The sequence below is a fragment of the Motacilla alba genome, unplaced genomic scaffold, assembly GCF_015832195.1.
Source record: "Motacilla alba alba isolate MOTALB_02 unplaced genomic scaffold, Motacilla_alba_V1.0_pri HiC_scaffold_28, whole genome shotgun sequence".
In the NCBI taxonomy this organism is placed as follows: domain Eukaryota; kingdom Metazoa; phylum Chordata; class Aves; order Passeriformes; family Motacillidae; genus Motacilla; species Motacilla alba.
The window spans coordinates 2,185,876-2,210,429 of record NW_024037374.1 but is presented as its reverse complement, the minus strand read 5'-3'; the positions used below and the strand labels follow the sequence as shown (position 1 = coordinate 2,210,429).

Genomic DNA, 24,554 nt, shown 5'->3' with positions numbered 1-24,554 from the left:
TGCCAAGGAACTTGGTGGTGCTGTTGCTGAATATTAAATCTGGTTTTTGCTGATCCCTTGCCGGGGATTTTTTCAGCGCTCCCAAGCCCTTGTTCATAACAGGGTGAAGGAGCCCTGGCCCAGGCTCTGGCCCTGGGGGACACGGGGACGCTGCCGGGGGGTCCCTGTCCCCCTGTCCCACCCCCCATGGGCCCAGCCCCCCATCCCCGTGTCAGGCTCTGGGGTCGATCTCATGGAACATCCTCTAGGAGAGGCTACGGCACTGGGGGCGGGGAGACCCGGGGGGACAGGGGACCCCTCTGTGCACGAGCAGTGTTGGACTGCTCTGGGGGAACTGTGAGGGGGGGCCAGAGCAGAGTGACCTCCCCAGTGACCTCACACAGCCCCTGTGATTTCACACTGCCTAATCTGTGATGTCACAGCCTAATCTGAGATGTCACATAATCATCTCTGTGATGTCACACTGCCTTCATGTGATGTCACACAGCCCCCTATGATGTCACAGAGCCTCCCTGTGATGTCCCCCTGTGATGTCCCCTTGTGATGTCATACAGCTGTTCATTGATGTCACAGAAGACTTGGTGATGTCACAAAGTCACACTGTGATGTCACAGCCTGCTCTATGATGTTACATGGCCACCCAGTGATGTCACAACCTATTCACTGATGTCACAGAGCCACTCTCTATGATGGCAAGATCTGCTCCATGGCCTTACACCCTACTCTATGATGGCACAGACAGCTCTGTGATGTCACAACCCCATCACTGATGTCACAAAACCCTCTCTGTGATGTCATACTACCACTCTCTAATGTCACAGCACACACTTTGACCTCACATCCCGCTCTATGATGTCACACAGCCATGACATGATGCCACGGATTGCTCTGTGATGTCACATGCTCCCCTCTATGATGCTGTAGCTGCTCAGTGACCTCAAAAAAAATACTCTTTGATGTCATAGTCCAGTCTGTGACCTCACACAGCCCACTCTGGGCTGTCACACAGCCCCTTGCTGACATCACAGCTGCTCTGTGCCTCTGTGACACAGCCACAGAGGTGCTGCTGTGACACAGCCCCCTCTGGGACATGCCCCAGCCCCTGCCAGTGCTGAGCCCCTGTGAGCTCTGTCTGTGCCCTGCTCGTGTCCCTGAGCTGCCCTGGCAGTGCCCCAGCCCTGCTGGGCTGTGCACAGGAGCTGCTCCTGGCCAGAGCTGTCTCTCTGCAGCACTGCCCTTGCCAGGAGCTGCCTCTGGGCCAGGAGCCCGGCCCAGCTCAGCAGCACAGACACAGCACAAGGACTTTAATGACCCTCTGGGGCTTTGGTACTCTTTGCATCAGACTCAGTCCCTCAGAGAGGCCTCAAAAATTTTCTCAAATTCAAAAAGATATTGAAACACAGAAGTTTCTCATACATTAAATAGAACCTTCTGAGGGACATGACTGAGATAGTGTCCCCAGGTTCCAGCCAGAGCAGAACACTGGAGGCAGTGATGACAGCTGGGGACAAGCAAGGCAAAGGTGTCCCTGGTGCTGAGCAAAGCTGGATGTGTTTCAGGAATGCAAAGGGCCAAGGCCTGAGCCCCAGCCCCTGGCAAGGCAGATCCTGTCCCTCCCTCCTTGCTCAGGGCTCTTCCCGGGATGGGCACTGGCATGTGGGGATGTGCAATGCCAAGGGCAGGAGCATGGGGCGGCCCCTGCCAGGCTGCTGAGCAGGGACAAGGAGGCAATGAGGCCCCAGGGCTGCAAGGGTCACTTGTCCCCTCGTGGCCTCAGGCCCAGGGCCAGCAGCCATGGCCCAAGTGCTGCCCAAGTTGGCTCTGTCAGGGCCTTGCAGCTGCTGCCCATCCCTGTGCCCTGTGCAGCCCAGGCTGTCCTACGGTGTCCCTGCCCTGCGCCTCTGTCCCTGCAGGCTGTCGTCATGCCCCGGCTGCCCCACCTGGCTGGCCCCTTCCTTTGCTGACAGCTCTGCCTCCTACCTGCCTCTGCCTGCCCACACAAAGCCTTGGGCTGCTCCAGGCTCCTTCTGGGGCACGTGCTGCACCACAGCCCTGCCCTGCAGGGAAATTCCTTTCTCCTGGTGTCCAGTCTGGGCCTCCCCAGCTGCCCTTGGTGCCATTGTTCCCTTCTCATGCTTATATCCTCTAGGAAGAAAAGCTCCAGCCTCGCTGAAACCACCCTTCAGTCCCTGCAAGGCTACTCCTGTTCTGTCCTCAGTCTCCACACCACTGAGCCCAGAGCCCTCAGCCTCTACCTGCTGCTCATGGGATGAGGCCTCCAAACCCCATCTTGGGAGATTTTTGGTTCCTTTCCAAGGTCTGCGAAAATGGGAAAATTGTGGTCAAAGTTATTTTCTCCCAAATCTTCAGTGACAGAACAAGGGTCAATATGTTTCAAATGAATGAGGGTAGATTTACATTATTTGGAAGGAGGAAACATTTTACAAGTATGAGAGTGGCACAGAACTAATGTGGCTTCTGCTGGGTTTCGGGGTGTCTCAGCGGGCTGCAATGAATCTGGATAGCGCTGCCCTGCTCGTCACGGCTTGTCTGAGTTCCTAGGCAGGTCTCAGCCACAGGCTGCCTTAGCAAGCTTCAGTGAAATCATCTCTTTAGTGATTATCAGCTCATTGTGTGATTTCAGCCCTTAGCTTGCTAGGTGCCGCAGGCAGGCAGACACAGGGAGAGAGAGGAGAAGCGCCGTGTGAGGTTCTGCAGGAAAGTCTTTATTAGGATCTTCTACGAAATTAGGATCTTCTACGAAGGTTCTCAGGGACAGCTCTTCTAACAAGCTGGGCAAAAGGAGCCCTTTATATAGGTTACAGGGGTTTTAGAAATTGTCCAATAGTAAGGGTCTAAGGAAAGTGACCTATAGTCTTACAGAGAGATAAGCAAGGGTCCAAAGGCGGAAGAGAGCGGCTTCTAAGGTCCAGTCATCATGACTCGGCATTTCCTATCTTAGGCTGCTGAACGCCAGGGAGCCCTTGCAGGCCCTGGGCCTGCTACACAGGAGGACGTGGAGACCACCAGCCAGGTGTCTTCCCAACAAGGAGCACGGGGTCTGATCAAAGTAGAGCTCTGGGTGAAACTCGTCCCACACTGGGGACACTCGTAGGGCCTCTCCCCAGTGTGGATGCGCCGGTGCCTGACGAGATTGAAGTTTTGCTTGAAGCCCTTCCCACAGTCGGGGCAGCGGAAGGGCTTCTCCTCGGTGTGAATCCACTGGTGCTGGAGGAGACTGGAGCTGGTCTGAAACCTCTTCTGACACTCGGGACACTCGTAGGGCCTCTCCTCAGAGTGGATGCGTTGGTGGATGATGAGTACAGAGCTGCAGCTGAAGCCCTTCCCACATTCCCCACAGTCGTAGGGCCATTCTCCAGTATGGATCATCTGGTGGCGGATCAGGGTGCTGCTCTGCCTGAAGCTCTTCCCACACTCCAAGCACTTGTAGGGCTTCTCCACATTGTGAAGCTGCTCATGGACCACCAGCTCTGAGCTCTGGCTGAAGCTCTGTCCACCTACCTGGTAGAGGGTGGGTCTTTCCTCCTCAGAGCACCCTGGGCTGGCTTTGCAGCCCTTCCTCCTGCAAGATCTCCGCGGCTTTTCTACCCCATTGGATTCCTGTGCCCTGGAGTCACTCAAAACGGCCTCTCAGACGAGGTTCTGCTGTGGGGATTTGTCCTCCCTGGTTTCCATCCCCAGCTCCTTGTCTGGGGGAGGAACGACAAGGAGAGGATGGGATTTGCCTCCGTGCCAGAGGGAAGGGGAAGGAGATCTCCCCAGGGCATCCCCAGCAGGACAGCGTTGGCAGCAGGGTTGTCCTGCAGCCGGAGGCCATGCTGGGCTGGGAGATGGAGCAGGAGAGAGGGGGAAAGGGGCACTGACTTCCTCCTCACCTGCCTGGGTGTCCTGGGGCATATTCCTTTCTGAAAGCCTCCTTCTCTATTCAACCTAGGTTTGGGAATGGGAAACCTGGTTTGGGGAAAAACAAGGGATGAGCACGTTGAGGTTGAAGGTCCCTCTGGCCAAGTCCATCTCTAGAAGTCACCGGCCATCTGGGGTTAATAAAAACCTCCCAAACACCAAGATTCAGCCCTGAAAATGCCTCCCAGGAGTTCTCCATCTCTGGTCCCCTCCTTTTGGTGTTTGGGGGTTCTCCTTGTCCCAGCTGCTGGGGGTCACACTTGTATTGGGGTTCCCCCATCTACTCAGTCCCTGACCTCCCCAGGCTGCTGGGAGTCCCAGGAATCCAGAATTTTCATCCCTCCTCTTCCATCCCTCCTCCTCCCTCAGCCCACCTCCTTCCCCTACTTCCATCCCTTCTGGCTCTCCTTCTTCATCCCTCCTCTTCCACCCCTCCTCCTCCTCCCCCAGGAGCAGCGACACCCTCGGTGCCCCGTTCCTGGAGCCCTCGCAGCCCGCGGCAGGAACGGGGATGGAGCCGGGACAGCTCGGCACGGGCAGCGCGGGGCTCTCGGCTGCTCCCACCCACTGGGGACAGGGGGAACCCGGCCTGGGGAAAAGGAGAGGGAAACTGGGAAAACTGGGGGCTGCACATCCAAACTGGGGCTTGCTGGGGACCCTGCCTGGGGATTGCCAGCCCTTGGGGCTCCTCTTGGGAGATGCAGGAGGGGGAACACAGAGAGGGCCGGGGATCCCAGGAGTGGCATCCCTGGGATAGACTGGGCTCTACTGGGGTAACTGGAACCTTACTGGGACCACTGGGAGTGACTGGGAATGACAACAGACATGCTGAGAGCAACTTGGATACACTGGGAGTGTCTGTGACCATTCTGGGGTGACAGAAACCACACTGGGAACAATGGAAACCATGCTGGGGAGAACTGGGATCCCATGCTGAGGGCAACTGGGAGTGAGGGTAACTGGGGGTAACTGGGCATGACTCGGACCATACTGGGAGGGACTGGGATCATCTGTGGAGTGACTGGGACTATACTGGGGGCAACTGGGATCACACTCAGAGGAACAGGGAGTGACTGGAACCATGCTTGGGGCAACTGGCATCCTACTGGGATCACAGTGGGAGCACCTGGGCCATGCTGGGGGAGACTGGAATCATACTGGCAGCAACAAGGATTGCACTGAGGGTGACTGGGAGTGGCTGTGAGCAACTGGGATCAGGCTGGAAGCAACTGAGGATTGACGGGGAGTGAATGGGAACATGCTGGGAGAACCTGGGATATACTGGGAGAGACTGAAACCACAGTGGGGCTAAATGGGAGCAACTGGAACCACACTGGATGATAATGGGAGCAGCTGTGCCCATGCTGGGGTCATACTGGAATCCTACTGGAACTGACTGGGAATGACTGGAATAGGACTGGGAATATCTGAGAATGACTGGGATCCTACTGCAACCAGGATGGGAGTGACTGGAAAGGTGCTGGCTGTGACTGGAACCATGCTGGAGGTGACTGGGAGCAACTGGGCCCACACTGGGAGTGACAGGGAGTCACTCTGGGCATGACTGGAATCATACTGGCAGTGACTGGGGTCATACTGGGGGTGGTTGTAGCCATACTGGGAGTGACTGGGAGCCACTGGGATTACAGGGGCTGTGAATGGATCCTGACTGGGGGTTACTGGGAGCTCCTGGGCCCATGTTGGGAGGAAAATGTGCAAACACTGGGAGCAACTGGAAGGTACTGGAACCATGTTGAGGGGACTGAGACCATAACTGGGAGCAACTGGCACGACACTTTGGGCAACTGTCAGAAACTGGGATCGTGCTGGAGGCAACTGGGAGTAACTGGGAAAGACTGGGGTCATTCTGAGAGGACCAGAACCTTACTGGGCACACTGGGATATACTGGGAGTGTCTGTGACCATACTGTGAGGAATTTGGAGCACAGTGGGAACAGCTGGGACCATGCTGGGGGCAACTGGGAGTGAGTAGGACTGTGCTGAGAGGGACTGGGACTATTCTAGGGACAACTGGAATATTCTAGGGATCACACTGGCAGAAACTGGGAACAACAGGAGCTCTTCTGGCAGCAAATGGGTTCATACTGGGATCACAGTGGGAGCAGCTGGGTCCATGCTGGCTGAGACTGGGATCACATTGAGGGTGACTGGAATCATACTGGGATTGACTGGGAGTGGCTGTGAGCAACTGGAATCAGGCTGGAAGCAACTGGGAGGAAGTGGGAGTGACTGGGAGCATGCTGGGGGTGACTGGGATATACTGGGAGAGACTGGGAGCCATGAGGATCATACTGGAGGCTACTGGGGTCATGCTGGCATTGACAGGGAACAACTGGGATCACACTGGAGGCCACTACAATCACACTGGGAGTGACTGGAGTTAGACTGCAAGTTCCTGGAATCACACTGGGATTATAGAGGGTGTCAATGACCGTGGCTGGGGGTTACTGGAAGCTACCAGGCTCATGCTGGGAGCTGTCTGTGTACACACTGGGAGCAACTGGGAATGACAGGATGCATGCTGGTGACAACGGGGATGGACTGGCAGTGACTGGGATAAAACTGGGGGCAGCTGAACCACGCTGAGGTAACTGGGAGCGCCTGGCAATGACTACGAGAATGTTCAGGGCAACTGGGATATACTGGGAGTGCCTGAGACCATGCAGGGGACTGGAACCACACTGGGAACCACTGGGAATGTGCTGGGGGCAACTGGGACCATGCTGGGGGCAACTGGGGGCAAGTGTGAGTGACTGGGGCTCTGCTGGGAGACACTGGGATCATACTGGGATCACACTGGGAGTGACTGGGATTATACTAGGGGCAACTGGGAGAACTGGGAACACATTGGATCAAAGTGGGAGCAACTGGGAGCATGCTTGGGCCAAACTTCAGCATAATGGGGAATGACTGGGAGCAACTTGGCTGATGCTGGGAGCAGCCCCTGCCGGCCCCGGCAGCCCCGAGCCCCTTTCCCGGCCATGCCGCCCCTCCAGCCCCAGCACCCCCCAGTGCCGGGGTGCCGGCAGTGCCAGGGGTCCCGCCCTCTCGGGGTCCCCCCCCCTTTGGCTTCTGGGGCTCTCCTCTCTCCAGCCTCCCCCGGGGCTCCCCAAAACCGGTGTCCCCCCGCCGGGGCTCTGCCGCCACTGCTGCCCCCACCGGGACCCCCCAGAAACACCTCCCGGGGACCCCCCGATGTCCCCCCGAGGGCCATCTGCGGCTCGGCTATGGAGCCCTGCGAGCTCCAAACATCCCCCCCAAAAACCCCAACCCCAGGCACCCCCGGGATATTTGGGGCGAGCTCCCCCTCCCCGGGCACCTGCGGGATGGGGGCGATGCTCCCGGAGTGCTGCGAGCTCAGGCAGCGCCGCAGCCGCGCGGTTCCCCGTCCTCTCCTCCTGCTGCTTCTGCTGCTGCTCCGCCTCTTCCTCCCTCCCTCCTCCTCCTCGCCCGCTGCCGGAGCCCTCGCAGCCCGCGGGAGCGGCGGGGATGGAGCCGGGACGGGTCGGAACGCAGAGAGGGCTGGGGGGATGCCAGGAGTGGGAGGGACTGGGCTGTGCTGGGATCATGCTGGGAGCAGCTCCTGGGTGACTGAGTTCTACTGGGATCATCCTGGGATCATCCTGGGAGTGAGCAGGAGCAGCGCGATGGCTCCAGCGCTGGGGCTGGGGGCGCTCAGGGGGGAGCGGGACCCCCGGCACCGGGACCCTGAACCGCCATTGCCGGCACGGGAACCCCCCTTCTCCCCTTATCCTGCACAGGGACCCCCTGAATCCCCCATTTCCTGACATCAGGAGCCCCTGCTCCCCTCTTCCCGGCCATCCCATGGCTCCCAGGCTCCAGACTTGCTGTGTGCCTGACCCTGGGACGCCCTGGAACGCCTTGGAGCCCCATTCCTGCCTTTCTCAGCCCCCAGCCCCACCTTTGTGCAAAGCCAGAGACCCCCTGAACTCCCTGAAAATCTCAGGTGCCCCCAGCCTGGTACCCCACCCTGGTACTCCCTTGTTGGGAAAGGCTGGACTCCCCTTTCCTGGGCTCAAGGACCCCCTGGAACTCCCTTCTACCTCTCCATGTCCCTGCCCCCCCCATTTCCATGACCCTGAGACCCCCCTGCACCCCCATTCCTGAGAACTGAGACACCCTTTTACCCCTCTGTCTGGCACTGAGACCCCCCTGCACCCCCTTATCCAGCACCAACACAACCTTTTCCCATTCCCCGCCTCTCCCAGTATTATCCCAGTAACTTCCTTTATGTGTCTTCCGTTATTCCAGTCACTCCCAGTCTCTCCCAGTATATCCCAGTTGCCTCCAATGTGTTTCCACTCACTCCCAGTTGCTCCCAGTAGCTTCCAGTATGATTTCAGTTGCTCATAACCACTCCCAGTCACCTCCAGCATGATTCCAGTCACTTCCTGTATATCCCAGTTGCCCCAACATGGTCCCAGTTGCCCTCAGCCTGCTCCCAGTCACTTCCAATATGATCCCAGAATGATGCCAGTCACTCTCAGTGTGGTGCCAGTTGCTCCCAGTATGATCCCATTTGTCCCCAGCATGGTCCCATCTCTTCCCAGTGTGATCCCAGTTGCCTCTAGCACACACCCAGTCCCTCCCAGTATGATCCTACTCTGATGCCATCATGATCCCAGTTGCTCCCAGCTTGGTCCTAGCTGCTGCCAGTTGCTCCCAGTCGGATCCCAGTTGCTCCCAGTGGCCCCTGTGTTATGGTTTGGAATGGGAGGAAATTTTGGGAAGGTTTTTGTGTATCTGACAGTCTGTTGAACTGCTGGAAAGCTAGACACACTTTTGTGAAACACACATGTTAAAGATGAAAAAATTTGGAAGCTCTTTTTTCCTCTGTTGGTCGGCAGGGAGGTGGTGGGTTTCGGCTTCGGCTCTGTGTCTCGGCTGGGCTGGGCTGGGCTGGGCAGCCTTGCTGCGGGCTGGGCTTCTCTTCTGTTTTCTGGGCTGCTTGCTGGCTTCTCTCTCTCTGGGCTCTGCTTTGGCCAGGCTGGGCTTCAGCAGCTGCCAGGCAGGAAGACAGGGGAGGCTGCGGAGCTTGAGCCAGAGCAGGGCTGGCTGCGGCTGTGAAGATCTTGCTGCCAGGCTGCTTCTTCTCAGCGTGGCTGAGACCTGTAGCTGTAGACCAGACTTCTGTAGCTGGTGTAGAAAACTAAAAACTAACTATAAAGCTGATCTGAACACAACTTAGCCACAGCTTTTTGTTACAAGGTATTGGTGGGTTAGGTAGGCTTCAGGTGTGATGTTAACTTTTTCAGGACTTCAATCTTCTTTTGAGTGAGAGAAAAGAACAAAATGCAAGTGTATGAAAAACAACATGAAGACATTAAAGTTAATAAAGAAGAAGTCTTAGATGGGAGGGGTGAGAAGATGCTTTGTTTTTAGAGCTGAAATCTTCTTGTAAGCTATAAAGAAAATATTCTTTTTCCTTGTAACACATAAAATCATAAGGAGATGAAAGTGTTGAAATTGAGATCAAGTAAAGGCCTCTATGTTAAAGTAAGCAGATGTTAAAATAGCTGTAATCCCATGAGAAGTTTGAACAGAGAAAGAGAGAAGAGTACTCTTGTGCTTCCAAAATAAGAAGTTCTCTGTTCCCAAAGATGAAGATGATTTTAGAGATAGATAATGAGAACTTTTGCCTTTAAAGAGCTCATCTTTAAAACAATACCCCATAAATCAACATAGCCCATTGACAAGCTGTGGAAAGGCTTTTAGAAATAAGAAAGATTTCACGATAGCAAGGTTCTTCGGGCAGCTGTTATTCGTGACAAACTTGAGAACCACAAGAAAACTCTTTTTTCCTCTTGTAGAAAAGCCTCCATAACTTTAACAAGAGGGACTTCTCTCCCTAAGTGAACTTAAAAAAGACTATTTTAGAGGTAGTAAACTTGATAGTAAAAGGTTTTAAAATCATAGGAAATTCGGGGAGTTAGAAAGAAAGCTAGGCTTAGTGGGCCCTGGGAAAATGTTAAAAGTAGGCTCTGAGAAATGTTAGGCCTTGGGTTTGCCAGATCATGTGAAATTGCACCTGTGTAACCAGTATATGATAAATGATATAATTGTTAGATGTGAAGATTTTTTGGTAATTAAATATAATTATTGTTTAATCGTAAGAAGAATCATGAGAAAACTACGTTAGAAGTTTGAGGGGGACTATGAGAAGCCCATGCTTGGATGAAATCAATGTATAGAATAGAACAATGTAAGTTTAATAATTAATATGAAAGTTATATAATGATAGAATATAAAAACACGTTCATCCCGAAGCCATGTCAGAGTCAGATTTGGGTCTGTACCCCTGACACCCAGAGCTCTTCAATAAAACCACCTGCATATAATCATTCTGTGATTGTGTTCCTGAATGCTAACAAACTGACTAGCAATCTTAAGATTAGTTCCTTTAGATTGTCAGTGAGAAAGAAAAAGGCTTGGGAAAAAGTATTCTGAAAAGTTTGTTCTGATTCTTACTACCTTTTCTTTTTTCCATTTAGTTACTTTTAATAAAACTTTTCTTTATACCCTTTTAAAGTTTTAAGCCTGCTTTACCTTTCTCCTAATCCTATCTCACAACAAAAAATAAGTGTATTAACCACTGTAGTTGTGGTTGTAATGTAACCAATGTAACCATTGTAATTAACCAACACCGAAGCCACCACATTCTTTAGTACATTAGCCAAAAAAAAAAAAAAAAATCTCAAAATTAGAGAAATCCTAAATTAGCAATCCAAAACCCCTGCATCCTAGCACAGACCCAGTCACTCCAAGTATGATCCCAGTATGAATCCACTATGATGCCAGTCTTCCCCAGCATGGTCCCAGTCAATCCCAGTTGCCCCCAGTGCAGACTCAGTGACTCCCAGTCGCTCTCAGTGTGTTCCCAGTCACCCCCAGTATGGTTACAGACACTCCCAGTCAATCCCAGTTGGTCCCACTGTGATCCCTGTTGCCCCAGTTCTGGCCCTGCTGGGTCCCAGGCTGCTCTGATCCTGCTCCCAGTGGTCCCAGTCCTGGGCGTGGTGTATCCCTGTGTGTCCCGGTGTATCCCGGTGTCCCAGTCCATCCCAGCCTGTCCCAGTCTGTCCCAGTCCCTTCCCTTCCCTGGGAGTGACTGGGATCATACTGGTGGAAAGTGGAACCTTGCTGGGCCAAGTGGATGTGACTGGGAGTGACTGTGAGTATGCTGAGGGCAACTGGGATGTACTGGGAGTGTCTGTAACCATACTGGGGGTGACTGGGAACACACTGAGAGTCCCAGCAGGTCCAAGGATACCATGGTGACACTAGGGAACCTCATGGAACCAAGGGGATCCTTGTGGCACCACTGGAGCCCATGGAACCAAGGGGCCATGGTGACACAGCGGGGCTGCATGGAACCCAGAGGCCATGGTGACTCAGTGGGGCCTGATGGAACCGTGGAGACCATTGTGACCCTTCAGGGCCTCGTGTCACCAAGGGGGCATTGTGACACCTCAGGGCCTCCTGGAAGCAAGGGACCATTGGAACACTGTGGGGCCCCATGGAACCCAGGGAACATGGAACAGGTCTGGCTGGCTTGGCCTCCCATGGGCCCCCTGACAGGTCTGGCTGATCTTGGGAAGTCAAGGGCAGCCTCTCATCAGCTCCTGGAGCACTGGAACTCCCTGCTTTCCTTGCTATGGAAAAGAACTGTCCTTCTCTTCTAAGTACCCATGGCCAGAATTGGGATTTCACCTCCAAATTTCTTTACATCCAGAGATTTTTCCCATAGGAATAGTGTCAGGACAAGTCTGGCTGGCAGCAGCTTCAGGAGGGTCCGCTCTCATCTGTCCCCAAAAGTCTAGGGAGGGCTCCGCGCTTTCCTTCCCATGGGAAAGAACTGTCCTGCTTCTCCAGGCACCCATAGCTGAGATTGGGCTCCCACCTCCAGAACTCCCTATCTCCAAAGACTGCTCCCAGACAAAATATGCCATTCCTGACAAGTCTGGCTGGCCTTGGCCTAGAGAGAATCTCACCTGCCTTCCAAACACTGGGGCCTTGTGCTTTCCTTCCTGTGGAAATGAACTGTCCTTCTCCTCCAGGTGCCCATGGCCAAATTTGGCTTCCACTTCCAACGTTCCCTATTGTGACACACTAGAGAAGGTTGCTGGCTTGAAACATTTTGTGTGTGAGGGAGGAAGGGGCAGTTCCAGCCTTGCCCTGCCCTGCAACCCCAGCCCTGCCCTGCCCTGGAAGCCAAATCCCCCCAGAGCCTCTATCCCAGCCCAGCAGTGTCTGCCAGGCCCTGGCACAGCACAGGCAATGCTCCACAGCCACCTCTGCAGCCCCCAGCCCAGCTCCTGAGGGACCAAATGAGCCCAAGCCCCACCTGGGGGAAGGGCCCAGGAAGACCAAGGGGTATTGAAGGCTGAGCACAAGGCAAGCACACATCTTGACCCTACCTTCTCTTGGAATTTCCATCTGAACAATGCCGGAATCCAGGAGTTGGTAGCTCTGTGTGTGCTTCTCTAAATCTTATTTGTCTTTCTTTCTTTCTAATTCCCTCTTCCTGCAAATTTTGAGTAACTTAAAATTGGACAGGCTGAGAGTTTGTGAGGTTGAATGGACCAAGTTAATGTTTTGAGAAGTGTTTTTTGTTGATTGAATGTTGTATTAAACCTTTTGCCAAAGTTTCTCTGGATTCCTAAAAGTGCCAGGCTGTTTGGCTGTTTGGAGCTCCTGAGAACCTCTTGTTGGTATTTCTCCAGGAAGTCCAACTCAGAGGACACAAATATTTGTAATTCCTTTTAAATGTGTCCTTGAGAGAGTTTTTTGGGAGTCAGGGCTTGTGTGTCCTGCTTGGCCCAGCCCAGGCAGGGCATTCACAGCCACATTCCACCCTCCATTTCCCAGCTGGAGCCGCTGGTGCCTCTGAGTTGTGCTGCCCCAGCCCCAGGGACGCTCTCCTTGTCTGCCCATTCCCCCACGGGCTCTGGCCAGGGATGGCCTCAGTGGGGGCTGCTGACATCCTCAGCAACTGTGGTGCCCCATGGAACCGAGGGTACCTGATGACACTGCAGGATCTTGTGTCACCAGGGCTCCACTGTGACACTGCAGCACCAAGGAATTCATGGTGGCACTCGGAGGCCTCATGGAGCCAAGAGGCCACTGTGACCCTGCAGGGCCTTGTGGAACCATGCAGAGCATTGTGACAGAGCAGGACCTGGTGTCACGATGGGGCCATTATGACACTGCAGGGGCCAAGGATCCAAGGGACTTTGTGACACCAAGGGGTCCCATGGAACCAAAGGGACATTGTGACACTGGGAGGCCTCATGGAATCATGGAGACCATTGGAACACTCTGGGGCCTCAAGGAACCCTGGTGACATCATGTTGGTTGGGAGTGTTGATCTGCTGGAGGGTAGGAGGACTCAGCACATCAGCACAGGGCCCTGGACAGGCTGGATCCAGGGCCCAAATCCAACAAGGTGAGGTTTAACAAGTCCCAGTTCCAGGTCTTGCACTTTGGCCACAACAACCCCTGCAGCACCACAGGCTGGGGACAGAGTGGCTGGAGAGCAGCCAGGCAGAAAGGGAGCTGCAGGGACTGCTGGACAGCAGGCTGGACATGAGCCAGCAGTGTGCCCAGGTAGCCAAGAAGGCCAATGGCTCCTGGCCTGGATCAGGAATGGTGTGGCCAGCAGGAGCAGGGCAGTGATTCTTGCCCTGTGCTGGGCACTGGTTGGGCAACACCTCGAGTGCTGTGTCCAGTTGTGGGCCCCCCAGTTTAGGAAGGACATGGATAGGCTGGAGCGTGTCCAGAGAAGGGCAACAAGGCTGGTGAGGGGTCTGGAACACAAGTCCTGTGAGGAGTGGCTGAGGGAGCTCCTGGGGTTGTTTTTCATGGAGAAGAGGAGGCTCAGGGCAGACCAGGCCAAGTCAGGGCACAGGTTGGACTTGATGATCTCCAAGGTCTTTTCCAAACTTGGTGAATCTGGGATTATAGAAAAGCATGCTTGGAGCAGTGTCAGGATGAGCCCTGGGCCTCCTGTTCAGAAGCTCCAGCAGCCCAGGTGCCTCAGCTTCTCCTCCCAGGCCCAAAGCCCATCCTGTCAGTCCTGCAGAGCCTCTGCAGCTCCTCCTCCTTGCCCAGAACAGGGAGCCCCACAGGCAGACACAGCAGCCCAGATGGGCCCCCCTGGCCTGGGGTGCCTCTTGCCAGGGAGCAGCACGGGGCACTGCAGGAGCCTGCAGACAATTGCTGCAGCACTTGGAGGATGATCCTGCTCCCCAAGGGCCGTTTCCATGGTGCCAAGTAAGAACTGCAATGGGGAGTGGGGCCAGAGAGGAAAGGGCAAACAGGGATGGGCTGTTTGCAGGGCAGGGAACAGGGCTGGGCAAGAGGAATCTGTACCAGGGAAGAGTAAAGAAAGCAAAGGTGAAGCCAAGGAAATGGTCAGGGCAGTTTGGGGGTGGCTGCCAGGCAGCCCTGGCTCTGAGCAACAGCGTCTGCACTGGGACAGGAAACTCCCAGCTGATGGCAACAAACTTTCTGGCTGACTGCAGAGGCCAGGACAAAGCTGAGGGCTTTCCCTGGTGTCCCCCAGCCCTTGCTGGCCCCAGGGGCTGATGGCATTGGTCCTCCCTCAGGTTGATGTCCCCACAGCAACAGCATGGGGGTGCTCCCGCCTGCTCTGTGCAATGCAAACAGGGGCTCCTGAGCCAGTGCTGCCATGCCTGTGCCTGCAAGGATGGGGCACCTGTGTGAGCTGGGGGAGAGGCCAGGGCTGCAGAGGGGGGATGGTGTTGGCAGCTGCATGAGGACGCTCTGGGACGCTGCCCTGGGCTGTGCAGCGCACTGGGGATGGATCAGCCCCTGCTCTGCTGCTCCTTCCCGTGTGCCCCCAGGGCCCTTGCAGAGCCCCAGCCATGCTGTTTGCCCCCAGCCTGCCCACGGCCACCCTGGGGCTGCTCACGAGGGTTTTCTGTGCAGAGCATTGGCCTGGGTGTGTTCTTGAGAGAGCCTGGGCAAGGAGCCTGCAGCCCCCAGGCCCTGGCCTGAGGCGTCAGCGCTGCCCCAGCAGTGCCCATGGCCTGTCCCTGCTGCAGCCCCGGCACTGCCACCCCCAGCACTGTGCCCGGCCCCGAGAGCACTCAGGCCCTACAGCAACACCAGGGCCACCAGGGCAGCGGGGCAGGGCCACGGCAGCAGCACTGGCAACACCAAGTGCTGCTGCTGCTGCTGGGCACAGCTGCTGGGCCAGCACCGATCTGCCCCCAGCTCTGCACACAGACATTGCTGCTGCAGTTCCAGAGAAGGCAACCAAAGGGCATCTCTGCAGAAAACTTTGCTGGGATATCCTTCAGTTCCTTTAAAGACACCTAAAGAGCAGCCCCTCATTGACACAGTCTGTGGCCACATGGAAGATGGAGAGAAATAAAATGAGAAATGGAACAAACAATGATTTTTTTTTTGCGGACAATATAAAAAATAGAGCAAAGGAAAACAATGGCAGAAACAAAAATCAAAAGGTATCAAAGATGACAATATTACAAAATATTTTTAGAAATTGGCTAGCAGTTTACTGTTTTCGAAACCATCCAGTCATCAGTGTCCACACTGCAGCCTTGAGCTCCTGGTTCCTCAGGCTGTAGATGAGGGGGTTCAGGGCCGGAGGCACCACCGAGTACAGAACTGACAGGGACAGATCCAGAGATGGGGAGGACAGGGAGGGGGGCTTCAGATGAGCAAATGTGGCTGTGCTGATGAACAGAGAGACCACAGCCAGGTGAGGGAGGCAGGTGGAAAAGGCTTTGTGCCGTCCCTGCTCAGAGGGGATCCTCAGCACGGCCCTGAAGATCTGCACATAGGAGAAAACAATGAACACAAAACAACCAAATGCTAAACAGATGGAGAACACAATAAGCCCAAGTTCTCTGAGGAACGAATTTGAGCAGGATAGCTGGAGGATCTGAGGGATTTCACAGAAGAACTGGCCCAGGACATTGCCATGGCACAGGGGCAGGGAAAATGTGTTGGCCGTGTGCAGCAGTGAATAGAGAAAGCCACTGGCCCAGGCAGCTGCTGCCATGTGGGCACAAGCTCTGCTGCCCAGGAGGGTCCCGTAGTGCAGGGGTTTGCAGATGGACACGTAGCGGTCATAGCACATGATGGTCAGGAGGGAAAGCTCTGCTGAGAGGAAGAACACAAAGAAAAATACCTGTGCAGCACATCCAGTGTAAGAGATGTTCCTGGTGTCCCAGAGGGAATTGTGCATGGCTTTGGGGACAGTGGTGCAGATGGAGCCCAGGTCAGTGAGGGCCAGGTTGAGCAGGAAGAAGAACATGGGCGTGTGCAGGTGCTGGCCGCAGGCTACGGCGCTGATGATGAGGCCGTTGCCCAGGAGGGCAGCCAGGGAGATGCCCAGCAAGAGGCAGAAGTGCAGCAGCTGCAGCTGCCGCGTGTCTGCCAATGCCAGCAGGAGGAAGTGGCTGATGGAGCTGCTGTTGGACATTTGCTCTATCTGGACATGAGAATCTGTTCATGGAGAAGAGGACAGTGAAGAGTTAGTGGAGATACCTGTAACCAAAATCAAAGCCATTTCCCATACACCCTCCTCTGTAACACACACGGCCATTCTTCTGTGTTTAAGAGTTCTGAAGTTTTCTTTTTAATTTGCCCCCATGCTTCCTGGTGGTCTTTGATATCAGAAAGTCTCGGCATTTCTGCTGCCCTCAGGGAGAACATATCAAGTTCTGTGAGGCAAGAATATGAGTGGAGATTGACGGGAGATGGTCTGTCATTCGGACTTGCTCAGATTTTCTCTGGGCGTTAATGTTTTTCGGCTGGAGGGTCATCACCCTCCCATGTTTCCCTTTTAAAACCCGAAGGTACTTCTAAGAGCAGATGGATCCACCACAGCCCAGCTCCACATTTGTAGCCAAACGCTCACTTTGCTCATTTCACAAACCCAGCAGCATTTTCAGTGTCACAACACCTCTGCCTCTCCCCATCAATCTTCTAACTCAGAGATGCCCTAGGACAGGTTTGCATCCTGGATTAAAGCTCCCAGCTTGGACTAAAATCTCAGGGAGACTTCCAAGGGTCCTTCTGATGGCATTGGATTAAGGGAGATGCAGCTCCTTCCCTGGCTGCACTGACAGCATTGCCCAGAGCCGGGCACTGGGGACAGCGTCACCCTGAGCCAGCTGTGCCCCCTGCCAGAGCCCCCAGTGCCGGGCAGCTGCTCCCAGCCCTGTGCTCTGCAGAGGGAACTGGGCCCGGGGCTGCAGAGCTGCCCCACGGCTCTGCTGCAGCTCTGCCTGCACAGGAGAGGCTTCACGCCTTGGACCCCCGGCCCTGAGGGCAGAGGCTTGGCTGGGGGACAGGAGGGAGGGGGCTTGTTCAGAGGGAGGGGCTGCAATGGAGGGGCTCCTGTGGACATCTCTAAACTCTCCCTGCCACAGCATTTCTGGGTTTTGTTTTCTCTCATTGTTTGATCTTCTCTATGCATCCTGGAGATTTTCCTCCTGCAGGTGTTTCCCTGTGCCTGATCTCTCCCTGCCAGCACTCACAGTCCCAAAATCTCTGGGCACTCGCCTTGGCCTGACAGAAGCCTGCCTGTCTGCAGGGCACTGGCTGGGGGCAGGTTGTGTTTGCAGCTTGGAGAAAGGACAGCTCAGACTGAGCCTGAGGGGTCCAGCAAAGGTGATGCTGCTGCTGTCTATGGGCAGAGTGGCTGAAAGCACATTAGAGATCTCCTGTGAAACTACTAATCACTAAAAGCAATAGTTCAGGTGTCTCAGGCACTTGTCAAAATTCATCACTAATAATTCATGATCAGCCCTTAATATTTATCCCTCCCTTCCTGCCCTTCTCCAATAGTAGGAAACGGCATTCAAAGACTTAGGGAATTTCCTTATTGCTATCAAAATCCTTTTTGAGGAAGTATTCTGTGACTGATCAGAACCCCTCAGCATGTCAGAGCTTCATGAGCATTTCACCTCCCCTGCACCAGAAATACCCAGAGTTGTACTCACAGGGTCTGTAGGCATTGGGATGTTCCAGCTGTAGGAGATCACTCCAGGAGCTGCAGCTGCATTGTCCTGCAGCCAGAGGTTCCTGTGCCAAGGGCTGGCAGGGATTCTGCCCCAGGCACTTCTTAGCACCTTGCCAGCCCTGACTGATTGAAGCTCTCTGTGCCTCTGTGCTGTGCCCAGGCTGGCTTTAGGCAGTGCCCCAGTCCTGCAGGGCTGGCAGAAGAGCTGCTCATCCAGAGAAATGTGCTTTTGAAGCTCTTCTTGCTTCCCAGGAGCTGCCTCTGTGCCAGGAGCCCAGCCCAGCTCAGCAGCACAGCCACAGCACAAGGACTTTAATGAGCCTCTGGGGCTTTGTGCTCAGGCCCTGAACATCAGTCCCTGAGAGGCAGCTGAAGAAACCTCTGCAGAGCTCCAAGTCAGAATCACACTCCAAAGTTTCTTGCACTTTTAATGGGTCCCAGTGAAGGACACGACTGAGAAAGTGTCTCCAGGCCCCAGGCAGAGCAGAGAACTGCAGGCAGTGATGACAGGTGGGGACAAAGAGAAGCCAAGGCTTGGTGCCCTGGGGCACAGCAGGCTCTGTGCCACCAAGGGCTGGCAGGAGACACCTTGTCCTGAGGCACTGGGGCCTCCTGGCACAGCCCCAGCCAGGCTGGCCACTGGCAGCCCCTTGTCCTGCCCTCAGCATCCCCCCCTAGCCCACATGCCAGTGGCCTCAAGGATCTGCTGGAAGGAGTCCCTGGGGAGCCTTGCTCAGCAATGGCCCTGGGGGCTCCTAATGCTCCCAGGGACTGCAGGCTTTTCAAAGGACTTTGGGTTTGGCTTTTGCCTTGGAGTGTGTGAGAGCTTTGTGCAGTCATGGCCTCCAATGATCTGCTGTAATTAGTCCCTGGAGAGGCTTTGTCAGTTGCAACATTCAGTGGGACTCATTAATACTTCAGAGTACTTCTGCTTTTTAGCTACTTGGTGTTTCCCTTTTGATACAGACTCTATTAGAAAGATTGTGCAGTCACAGCCTCCAATTATCCTCTTTAATTAAATCCCTTGAGAGCCTTTATCAGTCATGACACTCAGTGGGGCTCAATAATGTTTCAAGGTACTTCAGTTATTTTAAGGTACTTGCTGTTTCCCTTTTGGTACAGACTCTGGGAGAGGTTTGTGCAATCATGGCCCCAATTATCTCTCCTAACGAGTCCCTTGAGAGCTTTGTACTGATACTCAGTGCAGCTCAATAATGCTTTGAGATACTCAATTTTTTTAAGGTACTTTATGGATTTATGGATACTTCTAGGTATTTTTAAGGATTTTCATTCCTACACTCAGTCTCTGAGAGGTTTTTGTGCCATCCTGGCCTCCAATTCTCTCCTCCAAGGAGTCCATGAGGAGCCTGTGTTGGGGATTTACCACAGTGGGACTCATTAATGCTTTGAGAAACTTTGGGTGTTTCCTCTGACTTTGCTTCCTGGAAAGGTTTGTGTAATCTCCTCTCAGGCCCTGAAGTTCAAGGGCTGAGCTCTAAAAGCTCCACAGGGCTCATTAGGATCAAGCAAGTCCTGAGAAACCATGTCTCTGCCTTGATTTCCCTCTGCTCTCATGCAGTTCATCAGGAAGTTTTCTGTAGTGGTTTTGGTTCACCAATTTGAGATTTCTTGGCCAATGCATCAATTAGTGTGGTGGGTTCAGTGTTGGCTAATTACCAGGGCACTCACTAGAATATACTCACTCATTTCCTGCTGTGAGATAGGATGAGGAGAAAGGCAAAGTAGGCTCAAAACCTAAAAGGGTATCAAGAAAAGTTTATTAACAGTAACTAAAGAAAGAGTAATAAGAATCTGAACAAAACTTTCAGAACACTTGTATCTCCCTACAACCTTTTCTTTCTTCCTGATGATGTAAACAGACAAAACCTAAAACTTTCAGTCAGTTTACCACCTCTTTCTTCAGTTCACTTTGGGAGAGGAGTCTGTCCTTCATGCCAGGGAGACTTCTCCTTAAGAAAACAGTTATCTTGGGGCTCTTGATTCCCATGAATAGCAGCTGCCCAGGAAATCTGCAGTCATGAAGTCCCTCCTATTTTTTCACAGCTTTTCCCACAGCTGTGTTTATGGGCTATGTCAACTGATGGGGTATTAGTTTAAAGATGAGCTGTTTAAGAGCAAAGGTTCTCTTCATCCATTTCTGAAATCTTCTTCATCTCTGGGGACAGAGATCTTCTTCTCTCCCTGAGGGCACAGGGTATCATCACTCTTTTTGGCTTTCAATGTGCAGACTTTTCAGGAGATCACAGCTACTTCAACATTTGCTTACTTTAGCATGGAGGCCATTGCTGAACAAGTCATCTCCCCATACTTTTCAATGTGCTATAGGGAAAAAGAGATGGGGCCTGGCGGGCTCCCTGGGAGGGGGCCAGGCCTCACGGCAGGAGCCACTCGGCCGGCCCTGGCTGAGACAGGGACCTGGTGGGCCTTGTTACCTCTTTGCCAGCCAGAAGGGAAAGAGACCCTCCCCAGGCTTTTTTGTCATTAACAGAGCCGTGCACAGTTTCCTTAGTGGTTTAACAGATTGTCAATTCTCAAAGCAATTACTGATTTTTTTTTTTGTCACACACAGAGGAAACTGCTAGCAGCTTCTCTTAGGACATCACTTCTGTGATGCAAAACCACTGCAACAGCACTGAGCACCTTTGTCCATATGTAGTGGTCATATAGCTGAAGCCTCAAAAGCCCTCCTTGGGAGATGTCGGGGCCCTGTCCAAGGTGTTTTCAAATGAAAACCTTCAGCTCATAGTCTAAGAAAATTACCAGAGGACAATGACCGGTCTGTCCTGGCTACTTTTGTCTGGGAGCAATCCTTAAGTATATGGAATTTGGGAGGCCAAATTCTAGTTTTTGCCATGGTCCCTGGAGATGAAATATGGTTCTATTCCATAGGAATGAAGAAACAGAGACCCACTGTTTCAGGGGCAGATAACAAGTGACCAGCAGAGGCCAAGGTCATCCAGAGCTGGCAGGTTTTGATCTGAAAGATAGCCTTGCTTATAGGAAATTTTTTAGGGAGAGTTCCAATTTTGGCAATGGCCATCTGAAAAGATGGACAGTTCTTTTCTATAGCAAGGAAAGCACAGAGACCCAGTGCTCCAGGAGCTCATGAGAGGCAGCCCTTGACATCCCAAGATCAGCCAGACCTGTCAGGTGGCCCCGGGAGGCCAAGCCAGCCAGACCTGCTCCATGTTCCCTCAGTTCCCTGGGGTCCCACAGTGTCCCAATAGTCCAAGGCTTTCATGATGTCCTGAGGTGTCACAATGCCCCCTTGGTGACACGAGGCCCTGAAGGGTCACAATGGTCTCCATGGGTCTATCAGGCCCTACAGAGTCATCATGGTCTCTGGGTTCCATGCAGCCCCGCTGTGTCACCATGGCCCCTTGGTTCCATGGGCTCCAGTGGTGCCACAATGATCCCCTTGGTTCCATGAGGTCCCCACAGTGTCCCAGTGATCTCCATGGGAAGGAAAGAACCGAGCCCCAGTGTTGCAGGGGCAGCCACCAGAGGCCAAGGCCAGCCAGACTTGATGGTCCTGGCAGATTTTGCCTGGGAGCAAGCCTTGGATGTACAGAATTGTAGAGGTGGAATCCCAATTGGAGACATGGACACCTGGGGGGAGAAGCACAGTTCTTTTCCATAGGAAGGAAAGCACAGAACACCGGTGTTTCCAGGCCAGATAAAAGGCAGCCATCAGAGGCCTAGGCCAGCCAGATCTCTCCATCCTGCTAGCTTTTATCTGAAAGCAACCCTTGGATATAGAGAATTTGGGAGGTGGAATCTCAATTTTGGCCATTTCTGTGTAGAGAAGAAGGGCAGTTTCTTCCCATAGAAAGAAAATCACGGAGCCCAAGTGTTTCTAAGGCAGAAAAGGAGAGAGGTGGCTCCTGGGAGGCCAAGCCAGCCAGACCTGTTTGTCTTGGCAGATTTTGTCATGGAGGAATCCTTGGATATATGGAATTTGGGAGGAGGAATCTCAATTTTGACCACAGACACCTTCAGAAGAAGGATGGTTCTCTCCATTGGAAGGAAAGCAAAAGCCCCAGTGTTTGGAAAGCAGGTGAGAGGCAGCTCCGAAGAGGCCAAGGGCAGCCAGACCTTTCTGTCCTGGCAACTTTCACTTGGGAGCAATCCTTGGATGTACAGAGTTTTGGAGGTGGAATCCCAGTTTTGGCCATGGGCACCTGGTCGAGGTGGAAGGTTTTTCCCATAGGAAAGAAAAGTGCATAGTCCGAGTGTTTTGGAAGAAGTTGAGAGGTGGCCACCCTTAGGTCAAGCCAGCCTGACCTGTCTCTCTCTGGCACCTTTTGTCTAGGGGCTATCCTTGGACACAGGGCATTTTGGAGGTGGAATCTCAGTTTTGGCTGTTTGGGCTTGGACAGGAAGGAGAGTTCTTTTCATTAGGAAGGAAAGCACAGAGCCCCAGTGTTTCAGAGGCAGATAGGTGCCAGCCCTCAGGAAGCCAAAGCCAGCCAGACTTGTCAGTCCTGGCAGCTTTTGTCTGGGAGCTATCCTTGGATATAGGGAATTCTGGAGGCATATTCCCAATTTTGGCCATGGGCGCCTGGTCGAGATGGAAGGTTTTTTCCCATAAAAAAGAAAAGCACATAATCCCAGTGTTTGAAAGGCAGATGAGAGGTGGCCCCTGGGTAGCCAAGGCAGCCACATCTGTCTCTCCTGGCAGATTTCATCTGAGAAAAATCTTTTCATATAAGGCAATTTAGAAAAAGAATCCCAGTTTTGTCCATGGGCTTCTGGAGGAGAAGGACAGCTCTCTTCCATAGGAAAGAAAGCCCAGAGCCCCAGTGCTTCAGGGGCAGATGAGAAGCAGCCATCAACATGCCAAGGTTGGCCGGACCTGTCAGGTGATCCCCAGGGGGCCTGGCCAGCCAGACCTGTTCCATGTTCCCTTGGTTTCATGGAACCCCACAGTGTCACAATGGTCTCCTTGGTTCCATGAGGCTCTACATTGTCACAATGTTCCCCTTGCTTCTGTAGTGTCACAATGGCTCTATGCTTCCATGGGGCCCTGCAATGTCACCATGGCCCCTCGGCTCCACGCGGCCCTGCTGTGTCACAATGGCTCCTTGGTTCTATGGGCCCCGCAGCCTCACCCTTGACTCTTGGTTCCATAGGGGTCATGAATTTCACAATGGTCCCCCTGATTCCATGAGGCACCAGAGTGTCACAATGGTCTCTTTGCTTCCATGAGGTTCCAAAGTGTCACCATGGTGTCCTTGGATCTGCATTGTCACAATGGCCCCTTCGTTCCACGAGTTTCTGTACTGTCAACAGTGGTTTCTCTGTTCCAACAGGTCCTTGATGTGTCACAATGGTTCCTTGGTTCCGTGACCTTCCATAGTGTCATGTACAGAAAATCACGCTATGAAAAGCCGGTGTCCATAAAGGAGACAGAGGAGTCCTGCAACTTGATTCAAATAAAGGGACAGAATCCACCAGGGCACACGCCCATGGGGTTTTCTCTCTCAAGGTTTCAGAGGGCACAGCCTCCTTTTATCCTAAGCTCCCGACCGCACGTTGCCCTCTTCCTGTGCTCATTGGCTGAGGTACTAGGAAGGTACAGCCCTCCTGAACCCCCTAGGCCACATTCCCCTCTTGAACCTGTCATTTTAACCCAAAGTTCAGAAGTTCCGGCTTCTGCAGGCCCTTTTCTATTTCAGGAGCCAAGCTATTTGGGCTCTGTAATAAACCTGTTGCTTGAAGTTAGTAGAGACATGAAGACCCATTTCAAAGATGTTAACAGCCCTACATTCACCCATTGAATAGTCTGTGAAGACATCTTGCCTATCAGCCACAATGGACTCCTCAGTTCCATGGGGCTCCACAGTGTCCCCATGGCCCCTTGGTTCCATGAGGTTCCGTAGTGTTACTGTGGTGTCCTTGGACCCGCATTGTCACAACTGACCCATGGCTCCATGAGGTTCTGTAGTGTCACCGTGGTCGCTGTCAGAGGCTGGATGAGATCGATGTCCCCAGACACCTTGGGATGCTCGGAATGCCCGTGTGGGGCCAGGGCCGGGTCAGGCCTTGGTTTGTGGTGGGACAGAGCCCCACCCCCAGCCCTGGCCTGGCAGAGCTGTCAATCACACAGCAGGGTGTTAACCCAGCTCTGATTGGCCAAGCTGTCAATCAATCACACACTAGCAGCTGGTCCCTACCCTGACTGTGATTGGGCAAGCAACCACAAGTCCCACCCAAGGGGTGGGCCCATGAAGACCCACGGGCTTAAAATCTGGAGCATGGGGCCCATCCATGGTCTGGATCTTGTCTTCTCCTGAGGTTCCTCTGTTATTGATGCTGGAACCCAAGCAGTTGGAACCTGTGTGCGTGTGTCTTTCTATAGACCTTCTGTCTTTCTGTTATTCTCTGTTTCTTTTCCCTCTAATCCTGCTTACCTGGGACAATATTGGGTAACTAAGCATATTAAGGGCTAAAAGTTCTTATGTTAAATAGACTAAGTTAATGCTAGGATAAGAGGTTTATGTTGAGGTAGACACTGTATTAAACTCTTTGCCTAGGTTCCTTGATTGTC

The 24,554-nt window shown here is 53.4% G+C and overlaps 1 protein-coding gene and 2 pseudogenes across 1 annotated transcript; 1 reads left to right on the top strand and 2 right to left on the bottom strand.

Moving 5' to 3' along the window:
* The window catches only part of LOC119696322, a 2,199,709-nt pseudogene that overhangs the window by 867,529 nt on the left and 1,307,626 nt on the right, over positions 1 to 24,554 (top strand).
* The window catches only part of LOC119696323, a 1,148,804-nt pseudogene that overhangs the window by 815,896 nt on the left and 308,354 nt on the right, over positions 1 to 24,554 (bottom strand).
* LOC119696350 (olfactory receptor 14J1-like) lies at positions 15,506 to 18,094 on the bottom strand. Its single transcript, XM_038126058.1, has 2 exons — positions 17,964 to 18,094; positions 15,506 to 16,461 (listed from the first exon to the last, which is right to left on the bottom strand). Exon 2 carries the CDS (start codon positions 16,436 to 16,438, stop codon positions 15,506 to 15,508), a length of 933 nt encoding a protein of 310 aa, XP_037981986.1. The 5' UTR covers positions 16,439 to 16,461; positions 17,964 to 18,094.